Source organism: Cydia splendana, chromosome 22 (genome assembly GCF_910591565.1).
Source record: "Cydia splendana chromosome 22, ilCydSple1.2, whole genome shotgun sequence".
NCBI classification, from domain to species: Eukaryota; Metazoa; Arthropoda; class Insecta; order Lepidoptera; family Tortricidae; genus Cydia; species Cydia splendana.
Window position 1 is genome coordinate 5,509,595 of NC_085981.1, and position 18,486 is coordinate 5,528,080.

The following is an 18,486-nucleotide window of genomic DNA, read 5'->3' on the forward strand; positions in this document are numbered from 1 at the left end:
AAATTTAGTTAACTCGTTATAGGGACTTCCGTTGGTTCTTATATGATTTAATTAAAAAATTTCGAAGAACCTATGCCTGAACTTGAAGGTTAGAGGCTAGTTGTGTGTGTGCACAATTAAATAGTCAGCAAGGACGAGCGCGTCCATACGAGCGCCGTGCCTTCTCTAGATACAACTATACACTAAAGCCCTTCTACCATGATCAATCCTTCCTTTTTTTAGATGAGAATAGTGCGACCACTTGCTCAGACCGACCTCATATAATATCTACGAGTAATATGGATTGGCAAAGTAAGTTTCGGAATAATCAGTATCATCGCTTGTTCTTTACATTACCGTAACCTGTGTGCTGTGTGCTGCCCTCATTTTGTCGGCTTTTCTACGTTAAACCGTTTGGAGTAAAATTACTAAAATTAGTTCCAACGGCTGCCGCTAGCATTAATGTTTGACATTCCAAAAGATTGCGTGTGTTTGTGATAATCAGCGCCACTTCTCTCTCCACCGACTTTGCACCTTGCCAATACTGTTACATACCTTTAAGAAGTGATTCGGAGCCGAGCCTCTTCATCAGCTGAAGCCTATCGTTAGGCTCCAAGCCTAAGTCGTGATAGTTCTCTCCCGATGGCAAGCTAGCGCCGCGCCGCCTCGGACGTTCTTCCTCAGGATGGTGAGGGGGTACGGTACATCTAGAGAAAAAATATATAAATTAATTATAGTGTCCAATGGTCATTTAGTTAAGTTCAAGGGTGGGCCAACTTTTGAATCAAAGAGACCTACCTTTCCATTATTAAACCATAGATATTGATTTGGGACGTCTAAAATACTCATTTTTGAGGAACCAGACGAACGGCAAATCGAAATACAAACCTAACTGAAGATGGTTGGTTTAATTTCCAGGAGACTGTTACGTTATTTGTTTTGCTGCAGCGGCCGGCAACCTTTTAGCAGCCAAGGGCCACATAGTAGTTAACGAAGATAACGCGGGCCGCACTTTGGTAATTTTTGTGACTTTGACTTTTGTCAATATTACATACAAAATAGCCAGGGAGGCTCGCGGGCCGCAAGCGAGAGGTTCGCGGGCCGCATGCGCTTGTTGCCGACCGCTGGTGTAGCACATTTATGTAGAACAATATTTATTGTTCCCGATATGGATGTTTTCTAGTTACGATGGCTGGATGTGTGGGCAATAGTTTTCGAATTGTATACTTACTTCCACCTCGCAAGTCCAGTGGCGCCCCCAGGGCAAGGTTGGACGGCGTAAGTGCCGGCTAGCGTCCAGTTCCAATGCAAACCGCGGGCGCTGACTTGGGGACAATAAGACCTTCTGCCTAGATTGGGTGTTGCGCTCGTGGCTGTAACAGAAAATATTGATATTTGAGACAAGGAATATGATTAAACGGACTTATTTTTTAGAGACAGCTTTTCGCTTTGAAAAAGAGAAGGTAGTCAACTCCTGCCTTTGACTCATGCTTCAAAAATTAGCTGAATATTCGTAATTGAACAAAAACAATACATAAACTACGAGGATTCTACGTGGTCGAGGATTTTTCTAAGTATGATCATTTAATCATTTAATCATTTAATCATTGCAATCATGTACAACATTATAAATATACAAGGTACAAACATAAGTGAACATGAACCCGGACAGGGTATAGCAATTACTTTTAATCTTATACTAAAGTCTTATTACAATAAATGCTCGTATTTTATACAAAAAGCATAACAATGTATAGAATTAACATTACAAAAACCAACAACTACTCTAATTAGGTCTTAGATGAATTTGCAAGATTATAAAAAGTAGACCTAGGACTATGAAAGTACGGACATAAGATTGTTATTCCTCCAAAAATTCGGCTATTGAATAGTAGGCTTTATTTATAAGTAGTTGTTTCAATTTATTAACAAATGTATTATAATTTTCTTCTGATTTTATTTGTCTGGGAATGCTATTATATATGTGGATAGACCTGTAGTATGGACTTTTTTTGAACATCTCAATTTTGGGTTCCGGTAAGGCTAAATCATGATTTCGGCGAGGATTTGTATTGGATTCATAGAGGTTAATATTTTTACGTACAAATTTGGCTGTTTCTAGTATATATAATGATGGGAAGGTTAATACACGAAGTCGAATGAAGTGTGGTTTACAGCTAGAGGGTATTTTGATGTTAACTATGATGCGTATACACTTTTTTTGCATAATAAATGCGTCATGTGCATCAACGCTGTGTCCCCAAAGTAGAACGCCATAACTTAATAATGAGTGAGCATACGCGTAATAGGCTGACAGAGCACATTGCTCATCGGTATTTACTTTTAGATTATATAGGGCAAACACAAAGGAAGATAATTTGTTCTTAATTCGCGCAACATGTCGTTTCCAATCCAAATGAGTATCAATTGTGAAGCCTAATAATGTAAAGTCTGATACTTCTTCTACATTTAGTTCTCCGGATGTCGAACTTATATCTATGGGCTGTTTCTGATGGGGTCTGAATTGGATGGCTTTCGTTTTCTTATTATTAATTTCCAGATTGTGGTGTTGCAACCAATCTACTATGTATTGTTCTATATGTTTCGGTGATGAGAGTATTAGCGTCTTTGCTTGTAGGGCATTTAAACAGGAGGGATACATCGTCAGCGAACATAATGCATGTGTGTTCTGTTATTTTTGGTAGATCATTTATATAAATTAAAAATAGTACGCAACCGAGTACGCTACCTTGGGGAATGGAATTGTTTATGGTTCGTAGGGTAGATTTAAATGTCTGCATCTGATGTAGTTGGCTATTGTAATGATCTATTTGTACATATTGTTTTCTGTCCTGTAAATATGATTTTAGCCAAGCATGAACTGGGCCACGGATTCCTATATTGTATAATTTCTGGAGTAGTATGGGATGTGAAACTCTATCATAAGCTTTAGACATGTCCAATAACAATCCGACCCCGTATGTTTTATCTCTGATGTGTTCCAATATTGTTTGTATGTAAGTGTATACTGCAAGAGTGGTTGAATTATTTTTCTGAAATCCAAACTGGTTTTTGTCTAAGAGTTTATATTTTTCTAAGTAGTTATAAATACGATTTGTTATACATTTTTCAAAAATTTTTGATATTGTAGGGAGTAAAGCTATGGGTCTGTACTGATTAGGATCATCTTTTTTACCGTTTTTCTTTATAAGGGGTCTAATTTTCGCTATTTTCAATTTTTCTGGGAAACAACATTCACGGAAGGATTGGTTGATTAACTTAGTTATTGGTGGGGTTAGTTCATCTGCGCATGCTTTAATTAGTATAGGGGGCAGTTCATCTGTCCCACAACTGTATTTATTTGGCATATTACGTATAATTTTAAGTACTTCTGGCTCATTTGCTGGAAGCAAATACAATGAGTTAACAGTTGAGACTGCACCAGGCCGACTCGTAGTGCCATTGTAACGAGATTGCTCACTTATATCTGCAAAAAAATCATTGAAGTGATTAGCTATCTTTTGAGGACAATTAATATCGATATTTGATATCTTTAATTTAATATTTTTGAGCTGAGATTTCGAAGATTGTTTTCCCGTAATTTGTTTTATAGCATACCACATACTTTTGGTCTTATTCTTAGAAATACTCATACTTTTTATGTAATTTATTCGCTTAGCTTCCTTTACACAATGTTTTAGTGTTTTTGTAAAAAGTTGATAGTGTTTTGTTATAGTTGAATTGTTTGTTTGGTTCACTAATATTCTTAGCAACCTTTTGTGACGACATGACTTTTTGATGCCTTTTGTTAGCCAGACTTTACATTTTTTGGTTTTTTGTTTAATAAGTTTTAAAGGTATGTATGTGTCTAGCAATTCCTGTAGTTTATTATCAAAATTGTTATAGTTGTTATTTATTGTTTGGCAGTTTATGATTTGTTCTTCCCAATCAATTTGACTTAGCGCGTTTTTAAATAGCATAATATTATGCAGGCTAAAGTATGTTTAATAGAATGAAGTCCTAATCCTAATCCTAGTCCTAATCCCCTTTTTGCGCATAATACCAATTGTATAGCTTTACTAATATGAAGTTTGTTCAATACAATTCTTGAAATGTCCACTGACCCAATTCCGATCCGAGCATCTTCAAATAAGAATAGAAAAGCGCACCTTTCTAATGCATACCTTTAACACTAAAGTACACTTAATTTCTACCAGCAACTCTCGAACCATCAATGGACCCTATTACTTTGTAATAAAGTTTACAAATAGTAAACGATTCAAAGTAGCTCTCTCAATACCTTGTGAATAGTTGTGAAGCATTCATTAAGCCGTTGTCTCAGTCATATGTCATTCACACTGCACTCAAAGGGACCACTTAGCGTTCACTTTTACTTTGCTTGACTTTGCAAAGTCAACACATCGCCACACACACAACACATTATGCTAAGCGTTGAGTGCATGTTTATCTTGCCTTGGAAACTTTTACAGAATATGGCACGCGTAGGCGAAACGAGAGATTCTGACTGCCGATGGCGTTTTAAATGTCATTAAAATTGGGGCAGAAGAACTGTAAGTATTATCAGGTCTATGTCTTGTTTAGAATTTTGAAGATCACTTATTTAAAGTCCATCTAAGTTAACTTTGCACCGACTAGAACATGACAAAGTGAGGGAGTGTCATTATGAACGTTATATTTTCTTAGAAATTCGACTCAGGTAGTCACATTGTCTAACCTGATTAGTCTGTCTCCAAAGAATAAGTAGTAAGTACATATGTAAAAATCTTTAAAGATAACTTTATAATTTGACCACAATGGGTTAGTTATTGCGATGTATTAAAGCAGGGTAGGGTTAGATTTACGCGCCTACCTACAGTAGACAAATAAATCAGTCCTGAATATACTCGCGTGCTGTGTTATTTGCCTCTCATATATTAATACCCAGTATATAATAGTTATAAGGTTAAATTTGGAGAAGACCGTCTAAAAGGGAATACCGTTTACAAGCTCTTTCGTCGCTTTTAACTTAACTCTTGCATTTATACACATACTCTATTAACAGAACGTCGTTATAGTTCGTTTTTTTTTAGCATTAGAAAAAAGGTAAACAATTTTGACGTGTCTTTTTATTGAAAAACAGTTTTGAAAAAAAGTCACAGCATTGTAACAATTATGAATCATATACGATTATTTACATTCTTTTGCTTTCATAAGTACTTAGTTAATGATTTTTAATAAGCGTTTTTCAATTAAAAGACACGTCAAGACCGCGTAGTCTTTTTCTAATGCTAAAAAAACGAACTTTATAGTAGAAGGAGTAAAGCTCTTCCTTTCTGACGGTCTCTGAGCGACGTACGTATTTATACAAATGCGAGAGTTTTTGCCCTATGACGGTCATCCCTGCAATAAATGCTATATGCCGATCTTCGCCACATTGACCTTAAGTTTACGTAGATACTTACAATATCTCTTTCCAAACTGATCATCAAGGTCTGTGTCCGGCGCAGGGTTCTCTTTCGAAGGAACGTGAACTGCCGGCGTAGAGTCCGAATCTTCGTTGACCGGCCAGTGACGATTTTCTTCTGTCACTACTGTTAAAACAAACGTAAATGTTTTATAATTAATTTGATGGCTTTCCAGATGCCTAACCTTAACTGATTCTGTAAAGCGAACTTATGAATCTTTAGAAAAATATTTAAAGTGTCTTAAAGTTGTTACCTCTATCCAATTGTCTTTGTTTATGTTTCTGTACATGTATTGTAAACTATGTGAGGTGCGCAATAACCTCCTGAGTCCCGTTGCCTTTTCAAAGTACATATTAATCAAACAATTATGAACCTTATTCATAACCAAAGGCATCGTAACCTCCCGAAAGAAAGGTTGAAATTTCGATTTTAATTCTTTGTGTCGGGGACTCAGGAGGATAAAGAGTATTTTATATTGTATTTGTTACTGTTACAGTACTTAATGATAAAGAACCAGTGCTGGAACTGCTGCCTTAAAATTAGGTTGAAGTTGCCAAGCATGTGACGCCAACAATTTTTTTTGAATCATAGCAAGTTTATGGTATTCTTATATACCTGAAAATAAGCTTGGCTAACGGCCCAATTCGAACTTTAAGATACGTCAGTTAATAGATCTAGAAACGATATTTATTAGATATGTCAGTGTCAAATGTGACGTTTCTTCAAACAAAAACTTCACTTTTGACACTGACACATCTAATCCATATCGTTTCTAGATCTATCAATTGACGTATCTTAAAGTTCGAATAGGGCAGTAAGTCTTTGTTGAGCGAGCGAATGCGAAGGTCTCCGTTTCAGCTTAGGCAAAAATTCTTTCGTATGTTGGATGTTCTCGGCTACGGGTCGAATTTTTCAACCAATTCTTGTGAAATTTGGTGAGCAGATTCGATAATTTTATAGAATTTTTTTGTCAGTACAGTTTTAAGAAAGCCACTCACAAAACCACTAGTTTAATATTGTTTAATAATCCTTACCATCATCTTCCTTATCCTTGCTGGGCTTGTCGTTCCTCGGCCTGTTTTCAGGCTCCACGACTTTCGGGACCTCCTCTTGGACCTCTGGCTGCGTCTCCTTGGGGGACTGCTGCGGCTCCCGCTCTGACGACGAGTCCGGTTGCCGGGTCGTGGTCTTCTGGGAAAAATTTATTGATAAGCCATTTGTTTACTATCCTCTTGTCATTATTGCAGTTTTGAATTTGGAACCTTCTTATATTCCATTTTAATTCAAAATTCTATATGGATTAAATCCTTTATAAGGGCCTTAGGGACTCAGGAGGCTATAGGTTGACTGGCTTCGAGCAACACCGGGAAGGGAGTCGGCATTCGCACTATTTCCCCTCTGCCGAAGCACAAGCCCAACTGGGCATGCACACAACTAGCGCGGTGCGTGTTGTGACTCATCCGAACACAAAAAGAGATCGAGGTGTGCAAGATTTGTCTTTGACGTGTGCCATTTTCTATGTAGGTATTTGGGTCGTCATTACAGATTGGATTTTGTATGTAGTGAGTGAGAAGTGCGACTGTATGCACGTTTCCCCCCGCAGAAAATGGCTGAACGATTTGTACGGTAAGATATCGCTTGGGATCCTCCCTTCCGACGTATCGGAAGCCGGTGTTGCTCGAAGTTGACTGGTGATAAGCAAATGACGTCAGTCCACGGACAAGACAATAACACATAATAATAAGACCTTTAACAAATCGGGTAAGATTTAAATTTTGATACAAAATTTTAAACAGGACGCTGTGTGCTAAATTGCAGTAGTTTTTGCTTTCTCTTTAATCTGGAATCGCACCTTCTAAGACCCTGCCTTTAAAGCCCTTAACGTCAGTGTAGTGATAAATGCATTTCTTGTACTGGACCACAGAATAAATAATAGTCTATTACGAGAGATACAAGCGCAAGCGCGAGCAGGCGTCCGTTCCAAAGCGTTGCGCGGCAACAACTACTGCTAGACACCAAAACTGGTGTGGCCGCATGTACTTGTAGCGACGCGACGAAATCGTGGAGTGAGCCACGCTTGACTGGACTTATGGATATTAGCGTGTCTGTAAAGTAGACCACAGGACCAAGAAAAATTCTCACCTTAGACGCAACATCTCCTAGCTTCACCTCAGGTGGCAACGTGATATGAGGCCTAAACGTCGGTGGTGTGATGACCGTTGGCTTCTTCCTTTCGTTCTGTTGCGTTTGGACCGAACTTTTGGGCAGGGGGACTTTGTATGTAGTAGGTATGTGCTACCAGACCTTAGGACCAGGAAAAAAATTCTCACCTTAGACGCAACGTCTCCTAGCTTCACCTCAGGTGGCAATGTGATATGTGGCCTGAAAGTCGGTGGTGTGATGACCGTTGGCTTCTTCCGTTCGTTCTGTTGGGTTTGGACCGGATTCTTCGGCGCTGGAGGGACTGTGGACCGCCATACCGTGGGCTGCGATGTGATCAGCCAGGGTGGGGATGGTCGGTTGGTCGTACTTGTCGTTGATGCTGAAAATGACATTGTGAAGACATATTTGAATGTATTTCTATATTTAGAAAGATACTTAACATCACCCATATCTGCAGGACGTTCTAACATCTCGCGTAAGTAAAAAAACTGTCTAAGGCATTGTCATTATCTAAGAACTTCAATAATAGTAGGCATTGTAATCTTCTAATTGTAGAAAACCGATTCTAGTGGTTTAGAAGGCTAGCAGGCCAATCTTTAAGTAGTTCATGTTCATTATTAGCTTTTCATAATAAACATCCCACTATGCTTCAGGGTTCAGCAAACTTTTGAAGAGAAGAGGCGACTGTGGTAAAAATAATCAATTTTACGAATGTCAATGAGTCACAAAAGTTGATTTGACTGGTTCAAGCTTTATAAGTGTTAATTTTTTTGGGTGTATTGAAGAGCCCCAATTGTAAGTGCAAAGTTTTCCGACCCCTGGACTTGGTTTTTAAATTAAGACATTTAAAAAGTTCACCTACTGGCATCAGTATCTTAGAAATATTCATAGGAATAAAAAAAATCTATATTTAATTTAGTACCTATCAAAACTTTAAAATGATCTTACCAGGTACGCATTGGTAATGCGCTTCCAGATACTTAAGCGTGTTGGGGCATGGGTCGCCGAACATGCTCGTGCTCGCCAGTATACTGCAGTTTTGGTGCATACTACATCTGTAAAGGGACAAAAATAGGTTAAAATTATTCTTTGAGGATCTAGGATACATTCTTGAAAATGTTTTTGTTCTAATGAATGTCTATATGTCTGATGTTGTGTTCTGGAGTGGAGACCGCGTCTGGGCAAACGTAGCGTGGTACGCCCTCTGGCCAGATGGCGGGATGACTTGCACAGGAGGGTCGGCAGAGACTGGATGCATAAAGCGGCAGACCGGGCCACGTGGCGTACCTTGGAAGAGGCCCATGACCAGCAGTGGACTGAAACGGGCTGATGATGATGATGATGATGTCTGATGACTTGTATTAGGTATGCCCTTCATCTGTAGGTATTTAATAAAAAAATCGAGTCGAAATATAAATGATTCCTTTTCCCGCACAACGCCTTTTTAAGTTTCCGCGCAATCTTAAAGCATTGTATACCAAATGAAAGCTGACAAAGTTGCAAATCAAGAAATGTAAAAGTTTCAGTCTACTCGTAGTTAAGTCGGAAAAATTATTAGTTTTCTGAGAATGTACGTAACATTGATCAAACTCTGTTTGTGGTAGTTTCATCCATCAATCGATTTCTTCCAGTGTTTTAAGTAGTTCTTGATGTTAATAATCTTTGCATTTTTATATCAACGTTAAATTTAAGTTTAGGATTCCCGTATATTTTTTACTCACTGGTCAGCATTAGGTGGAAATACTTAAGAAATCATGCTACATTTTTTTATTTACCGGAGGTTTTTCAACTTCAAAACCTGGGCTAACATGGAACAATGTCGAATCAACGAGTACTAAAGAGTGACATTTGGTTGATCATATTTACAGTCAGTATATCTACTGACTTTTGCATTTACCAAAATGTTTACCCTTGTTGCTTTTCCACATAAATTCCGTACGTAAATCTGCCGCAAAATAAATCACGCATCCGGTATCTCGGTCACGTCATATCTTTAAAAAGTCAGTAGCGTCATAGAGAAAATAATACATAGAGTGCTCACTCCATACATCAGTTTTAGTACCGAAACGACTTTTATTTTCGTAGTCGACATCTAGCATCGAATAGCGGAATTATCAGTACTGCTACTTGACAATACATAGATGTTGCAACGACAGAAAAATCTAATGCTCAACTATTTTTAGCTAATATTATAACCGGATACCCCGGAACTCTGTTTTCAACTACTCTTGCTTTTAATATTAGTTGTAAATTGTTGTTCAGTACAATTTTCGTGAGTCGCGACACTAGAGAATTCTAGTATCAAGTAGCGGTACTGATAATTTGATAATTGCGCTACTCGATGCTAGATGTCGATTGCGAAAATAATACGGGGCGAATAGGGAAATGAAGCAGAGTCTCTAATTCATTTCCTGAATTGCGCCGATAGTCTTTTTGGTACCAAAACTCCACTCTATTCTTACTACATTTCTCTATGGCAGCGTCCCACGCGCGCGGATTTTTCAAAACATTTCCATTTTTAAGCACCGTTTGCCCTTGTTTGCATTAGCCAGTTCGCCCGTCATTTGCATGGCACCACGCATGTCTTTATTGCCAATCTCGCTGGTAACCCAATAAACTTGCAGCGGGATTTCATTTTGGGCAATTTTCACAGTTTCCGGTTGACGGGACGCTGGGCTAATGGCAAGTGCTGATGAGACACAAATTGGGGGCGTTTCTGATATTAAACGGTTTGAAAGTGTGTCGCGTATGAATTGGAGTTTGTCCGTCTTGCTATTAATTTTATTGGGAACACATGCGGTCATTTATACATTTAAGTATTTTCAAAATTCAAAATTTTTGCATAACGCGAAGAGGACGTGAATTATTAATTTTAGAACATTTTAAATGCTTTAAATGTAAGTTTTACGCAGTTAATATATTACAAGCTGGCCCCAATTTCACATCGGTGACAGGTGCGACAAGTGTAAAACATCACTGTTGCTGACGTCACAGGCATCGATGGGCTACGATTATCACTTACCATCAGGCGGGCCGTATTCCTGTTTGCCGCCATCATTGTATTATTAAAAAAAACTATTATATCGGAAAAAATCAGATATTTCCCTTGCGAAGTTTCTGACAATTGTCAAGATTTAGAAGAATTGTAGGTAATTCTTGACAGGAAATGAGTTATTATCGGAATTTCGTGACAATTGTCGTGTTTCTTGTGACAATTGTCATAAACTTAGCAAGAGAAATATCTGTTTTTTTCCGTTATAATAAAGTTTTTTTAATAATACAATGATGGTGGCAAACAGGAATACGGCCCGCCCGATGGTAAGCGGTAACCGTAGCCCATAGATGCCTGTGACGTCAGCAACAGTGATGTTTTACAATTGTCGCACCTGTCACCGATGTGAAATTGGGGCCAGATGACAATAAAGTATGGTAGGTAACTTGATTTATGTTTGATTGATAATATATTGTACTTTGGTAATTTGAATGCTGTTTTAAATGTTTTTCGTGTAGAGAGTTTGGAATTGCCCGACGTTTAAAATTATCATAATGCGTATTACTAGATTATCAAATTCGAGAGTCACAGAGGCAAAACCTTTTCAGATAAGGTAGTACTAGTGCTCGACATGCTAATGCCCAATAGATGACACCCTGCTGTCACCTCTATTGACAGTGACTTAAGTTTCAAAATGACATGTACTGAGACCGCGTCGAGCACCAGTACCACCACCTTATTTTAGACTGTCATCTAGTTTTTTTCCGCCCTACAGTTTTCGTTTCAAAACAAAGCATCCAATTTTCTCTGTACCCCTGATGTATCGTAACTACTGAACCGATACTGACAAATGTAGTGTAAGCAATCATTAGAATATGGTGGGGTGAATATCGCAGAATAATACAATATGGTGTGAAATTTCAACGCACACCTCCCCTTTCATGCGCTGTATAATATTTGTAGCGATAACAAGTAGCTATGTAAATATCTAGGGAAATACGCCCGATCTTAATACTATTTTGAACATGGTGGGACTGAGACACTGAAATATAGGTAGAAATCTTATAGGGATTTCCCTAGCACCAAACTCATTTGAGTTTGCCTAGCGGCGGCTTAATATTTTCATGAAATAGCTTTCATGAAAATATTCAGTGTACGCAACAATATAGGATTTTAAAAATGACGATGCTTTCATTCGTGTATTTAAATAAATACGTCTAAGGTAAATACAAAGTGTTGTAATTTACTCATTTTCAGAGATCAAGACCTCAGAAGTAGTAAATAAATTTAAATCATTGTATAGTAATAATGCTAATGACGAACATGATGATATTGACAGTTTTGATGATGATCGTGGGCATGATGACGATGATTATGATAATAAAGATATTGGTGATAACAACGAAGTAAATGATAATGATAATAATTAAGTAGAAAGTAATAAACATTTACCTGCTATGTAAAACCCGTAAGCTCCTCGTAGACATACAGTTAACGCTCCAGTCGGTGTTCCCATGGTCGTTGCAGATGGTGATGGAGAATCTGCCGTAGTTGGCTCTGATGAGGTGGATGACTGAGCCTTCCCCGCAGCCAATCTTCAAGGTTTTGCCTTCGCACGCATACGCTGTTTCGTACCGAGGTTCTGTAAAGAAGAAACGATAAAATTAGACAGTGAAAACAAGATTTTTTTTTATTTTGATACAATTATAAGAGTTTTTCGCATTAACTATAAGTAGTGTTGATAAAGATCATTTTCAATTGGCCTTCCTCGGGTATAAAGGGGTTGGTAGAGTTATTAAAAAACTTAAAGATCAGCAATAAACCCTTCCACCTAAGATCTTTTAGTAGATCTAGTTCGCTAGATTACCAGTTGTAGCTAAACGGCTGTCGGAAGTGTCACAAGTAAATTGGAAGATTACTACAACGCAATGTAGCAAACAGTATCTGATTTCTTAAAAAATAATCCGTAGACACCAGAATAAATCAGACAGACCAAACAAAATGTGGATGAACTGTGTGAAAGTAGAAAGAAATTAAGTGATGATTAGTGGTACAGTATTTAAAAAAATGTTGCACCGACATTCGAATTCTTTGGCTTCTTGGTATATGATTTACGCAAAATCGATGTAAAATTCTCGACGCAGCGATGTTGTAACCTAAGAGCTGTAATATAATCTTGTGGTTGCGGTTTTTCTCTTGAAGACTTTGTTTTATACGGATAAACGGAGGCTTTTGATACATCAGTGAGCCGATAGCAAATTTCTTAGTTAACATGATTGCTTACGTTTAGAAAAATCGAAGTGTGTTTCATTTAACCAACCAAAAAACCAAAGTTTATACCAGAATTGATGATACTATTTTGACGCTTAAAATCCTCATTTTAGTTTGACAAGTAGGGCTTATATTTTGTTTTAAGAAACCTTGGACACTCAATGACTCAATCAAACCTGATCTGACAAAGATTTTTACTTTAATTCTTATTTCTATCCAAAACAATCGACCTTATTGTTCTTTTGATCGATGGTCACGTCTCACCGGATTACGCCCGCAATCATGCACCCTTATCTACCCTCAAATAATCCAATTAAACATCGAACATTGTTACGTTCAGAATCCATTTGCACGTCTGATATCAGCCGAGACAAAAGAAACTGTCGACTCAACGTTCTATAATCAATTTCTGACCGATTCATCAAATTGAGAAAACAAGTGACGAGTCGGAAATGTACTTCATACATTGCTACTTTCTATACTTTTACAAAATTACCAACTCATATTTGGCGCGCAATGGTTCTTCTATAATAATCCTAGCTGTTACATCGTTCGTTAGGGGTGAAAACAATGGCGGATCAAAAACAAATGCACAGCGTACAACGGCAGTTCGCGATGAGCTTACAAAAATAAATGCTTATAATAGAGAAGTAATGGATGCGTTTGCACACTCAGTTGCACCTTTCATAATCAGAACTAGGGTGCATATTGTAAGATTTCGTAATAAATCTGGTCAAATTAATGACGGCACTGACAGACCGTTTACGCGTTTTTGCTACGTCATAACTTGTAATAGGCGAGGGTCTACTCGGATTACGTTTTAGAATTTATTTCAGTCGAGATCGTTACGGGGATGGGCAGAGCGATCTATTCGAGTGTGAAATTTCAGATGTATTCTCGAAGCGATATCTATATCGACGCAAGCTCATCGGAGCATTCAGGTTGTTAATATGAGACTAGTCAAACGTAATTTTAACAGTTCCTTTACCACTGACGTTTATTATCTACTTGCAATTCTATAAATAATTATCCGTAAATACTGCTATAGATACTGTCACGCGAGAGCTAGTTAAAGTGAAGTTTATATGGTTACACATAAAACAAAATAGAAATAGCAGGAAATAATTATTATTTCAATTTCACAACGCCGTTGTTCAGAAGACCACAAATATCCTTATGATACAGTAAAACAGCGTATTTCTCTAAGACATGATACTTACAACCTTATAACCTTAGAGTTAAAGCAATTTCCATATACACCTATCGTAATAGACGCTTCATTGAGATGATAAAATGAAAATTGGACCTTTTACGACTCGCGTTTAAATTCAAATTTGTATGTGACGGAATTTCGCAAAACGTGCAGTGGCTACATTCTGCAAGATTCAAGTTTGAAGTTTGGACTAAAAATATCTTAAATTCTTACTCCAAATAAGGTTGATGTACAACACAATTAAAACATATTTTAATTATGGTTTGTTAAACAATCAGAGAAATTTCCTTCTTAAAAAATATAAAGTATTTGACTTAAGTACGTAACCTAGGTTGGTATATTTCTGTCCTTAGATATTTTTTTTATTATTTTAAAGAATAACATTAAATGAAATATTGCTAAAGAATCCTAGATATAAATAAATACTACCTCCCGCTCTACCGGTGTATTTTGAGTATTTATTGAGTTTAGTACCTATTTTGACAAATTTGACATAATAATATGTAGGCAATAGTTATAGGCACGATGTTGTAAGGATGTTTTTTACATACAATGTACCTATAGATCGTTCGCGTTAAGAACGCAGTAAAATCTTCGAGCAACACCGGCTTCCGACACATCGGAAGGGAGGGGCCCAAGCGATATCTCACAGTACAAATCTTTCTGCCATTTTTCGCGGGGGGAAAGGTGCACACAGTCGCACTTCTCACACACTTACATACAAAATCCAATCTGTAATGACGACACAAATACATAGAAAATGACACACGCCAAAGACAAATCTTGCAAACCTCGATCTCTTTTTGTGTACGGACGAGTGACAAGTGTCACAACACGCACACTAACACATTTTCGTTGAAGTATGTTATTGTATTCTGAGAGATGAGAAGTCGGATTTGTCGCTCGACCGATCCGCAATTTGTACTGAGCGAGCAAAATCGATAAATCCAACAATTACATGAGACTAAAATATAATAATTGTGTTTGAATGTAATTAAACGTATGATATGTAAAAAAAATATTACACGTGAAATGTAACACTTTCTTTTTGTAAATTTGATGTCCCCGACCTCTTTTTATAACAAAAAACCTAGCAAACAGGCATTTTTGTGCAGCAGTGTTCACGCGCGCGACTGGACTCGGTCTAGTGAAAAATCCAAGTGCAACTAGTTTTATTACCCGCGCTAGATTAGATTGACGCGCTAATCTTGTACCTCGGCAGAGGGGAAATAGTGCGAATGCCGCCTCCCTTCCGTGTTGCTCGAAGAGTAAAATAGTCGCTATAGCGATGCTCAGTAACCAATCAAATCGTTCCTATTTAGAAAATATGCCTCCAACTGGCCACTGTGAACTTTAATTTCAAATTAGGAACGATTCGGTTGGTTACGGCCGTGGCTACGCCGGCGGACTATAATGATTTTATTGCATTCTTATCGCGAAAGAAATATAGGGAAGTATAGGTAGTATAGTCTGTATCTTTAGGTATTTAAATAAAAGTAAACAAACAATTTGTACATTTTCGGGTAGTTATAACATTTATTGGTTAACCAACCAAATATAAAATCGCCTGGATCAGTCACTGAACGACCTGACTTTAACCTACATTATTTGATCGTGTAATGTTTTCATCTACCCTCAACTGGCTTAAGAAGCCGTTTAAATAAAAGTAAACAATTTGAACATTTTCGGGTAGTTACAACATTTATTGGTTAACCAACCAAATACAAAACCTTCTGGATTTGTCACTGAACGACCTGACTTTAACCTACATTATTTGATCATGTAATGTTTTCATCTACCCTCAACTGGCTTAAGAAGCCATTTGAGGGTCTTTGCCCTGCAGTTTGGCAGAAGAAAAAAAATCTGTATAATAGGGTTTATCTCATCTGAATCATAGTATAATAAACATGGTCTTCTATTCCCAGAGTGACACAGGCCTACGTCACAATAACATGGCCGCTATATATAGCGCTATCGCATATTATCATATAGCGCTGTCGCATGATGTCTTAGGCTTGTGTCAGTTAGGTGACCTAGAAAAGACGGGAATGGAGTACCAGGCGGAGTATATTATTATACCATGATCTGAATAAATGTTTTTTTTTTTAAAGATACAGAGTGTAGGTGTATGTGTACTTATTTTGTGCATACAAAATGGCCGTTCATGAAAATATCATTAATCAAACACCGTTTAATCCCTCTTAGCTATAATCCCCCAATTCGTAATTATAACTTTAAACATTGGGCGGGACTCGTAAACGGTACAATGCGACAAAATTAAATTTCCCAGATTTAATTTAAGATTTAGGCTGACAGGTGGAAAGTTTCCGATTTGAAATTTGAATAACAACAATAAGAGTTATTTGTCAGCATTTTCATTTCGAGTATAATAATGTACATTAAACATTATAAAGTTTATTATGTGTTTAAAAGCGTGAACTCGAGAATTCAAGGAAAATTTTAGCGTTCTAGGGAAAGTTCTTCAAAATAATTATATCCCAAACTCATCAAGCCAACCTTTTTTAGGGTTCCGTACCCAAAGGGTAAAAACGGGACCCTATTACTAAGACTACATTGTCCGTCTGTCTGTCACCAAGCTGTATCTCATGAACCGTGATAGACAGTTGAAATTTTCACAGATGATGTATTTCTGTTGCCGCTATAACAACAAATGCTAAAAAGTACGGAACCCTCGGTGGGCGATTCCCACTCGCACTTGTCCGGTTTTTCCTTTGTTTGACAGAGTATTTAATGAAAGTTATACTTTTAGCGTTTGGACATTTCCATACTTATCTTAATATTTTTTTACCATGTCTTAATATAAACGAAGTACAAAGATATGATATAAATCATACAAGATTAGGAAAGTAAATCGGTCTCTATTTATATACTTAAGCTAAGCAAAATCATAATGAAGCTTTCATTAACGATAGAGTTACTTCTCAAATCATGTAAAATTAAACCAAAGTCACAAAACCTATCACTAGGTCACCCTGAGACGACTGAAGAATATAAACAAGTAAACAAAATAATGAAACGGATAATTTCGACAACATGATAAATGACTTGAAATGGTTATTAATGTTAAATTTTACTAGTACCATTAAGGTAAGTATAATAGTCGTTAAATAGCCCTTTTCTGTACAATTATCCCTTCACGATTCGTGTATAATAACTACTTGCGACACGAATCTTATCGATTTAAATTCGTTCATTACACTGTTAAAAATTATGTAATTTTACATGCAAAAAAATTACATAATCCTGTAAAATTCCCGAAAAATCTGGGAAATTTACGGAAAAATATGACATTTTACGTAATTCTCGTAAAAATTTAATTTAAAATTACATAATTTTTAACAGTGTAGGTATAGGTACCAAATAAGGTGTATTTCCGTAATAACCAACATCGTATAATTATCAATTTACAAATTTAAGAATTATGTAAAGCGTAAACTTATTTCTAAAGTTTATTATACCACACAAAACTACGTGAATAATAAAACAACGTGGGATTAATTGTGATTCGAGATGATTAATTATTTATTAGGTATAATTGATTAATGATGAGGAAATGGATATTCCAATATAGTACCTATGTTCCTTTATTATGTTATTTTTTTTGACGTTTAGATTTTATTCTAGAAATATTTTAGACTAGTATTTTTTATACATTTTTTGTGAAATTCTTACTATTAAAATGATCTGTATAATAATCCAATGTTATTATGAAAATGAAAAGAATAATATTAACATCAATAAATTGCTCTGATAATTAGCGTAAGATAATATATACTTATGTAATACCAACTTATCATTCATAAGTGCTTGTTGCTAGGCCTACTTGAATAAAGTATCTTTGAACTTTGAATTATGAAAACGCGCCTTGATTTGATGGAGTTATGGGTGATTTCGAGAATTAACCGACGTTCGGGGGTTCATTACGCGATTAGAGAAAAGTTGAGCTAAATACAAATGTTGATTTGATTGGTCTAAATACTCTAAGTATTCATATTTCTATGCCTTTCAAACCTGAGAGAAGAAGCGAGGTGAATGGCGGTTACTCCACCGACAAGATTTGGGTTCTTTAATGAAGAATTAATTGTATGATAATGAATGATGATTAATCTCCAGATTTGCTGAATGAAATTGTTACTCTAGTCGGATCGAAGAAAGAATTTAGAGCTGGTTGCACTAAACCACATATATGTACCTACATATAGGTCGGTAGCCATCGTTGTTTGTTTATGTTTTACTAAACGCTGATCAATTCGTTGTGAGTGGTGCAATCTGCCCTTTTTTACTCGACCTTGTTACACACATCAGTAGGTATTACCTAAGTACTTAATTAAAACATTCTGCAACGGAATAATGCCTGCAAAAATTCAGTATATTATGTAAAA

General features: G+C 36.8%; 1 protein-coding gene across 1 annotated transcript in view; it reads right to left on the bottom strand.

Annotated features, from left to right (window-relative positions):
* LOC134801510 (latrophilin Cirl) overlaps positions 1-18,486 on the bottom strand; it is a 457,954-nt gene that overhangs the window by 15,578 nt on the left and 423,890 nt on the right. Inside the window, exons 3-9 of the mRNA XM_063774122.1 lie at positions 12,052-12,241; positions 8,556-8,662; positions 7,775-7,986; positions 6,479-6,635; positions 5,442-5,570; positions 1,211-1,352; positions 535-686 (exon numbers count right to left, since the gene is read on the bottom strand). Of these exons, the coding sequence (XP_063630192.1) occupies positions 535-686; positions 1,211-1,352; positions 5,442-5,570; positions 6,479-6,635; positions 7,775-7,986; positions 8,556-8,662; positions 12,052-12,241 (1,089 nt within the window). The remainder of the gene's footprint in view (positions 1-534; positions 687-1,210; positions 1,353-5,441; positions 5,571-6,478; positions 6,636-7,774; positions 7,987-8,555; positions 8,663-12,051; positions 12,242-18,486) is intronic.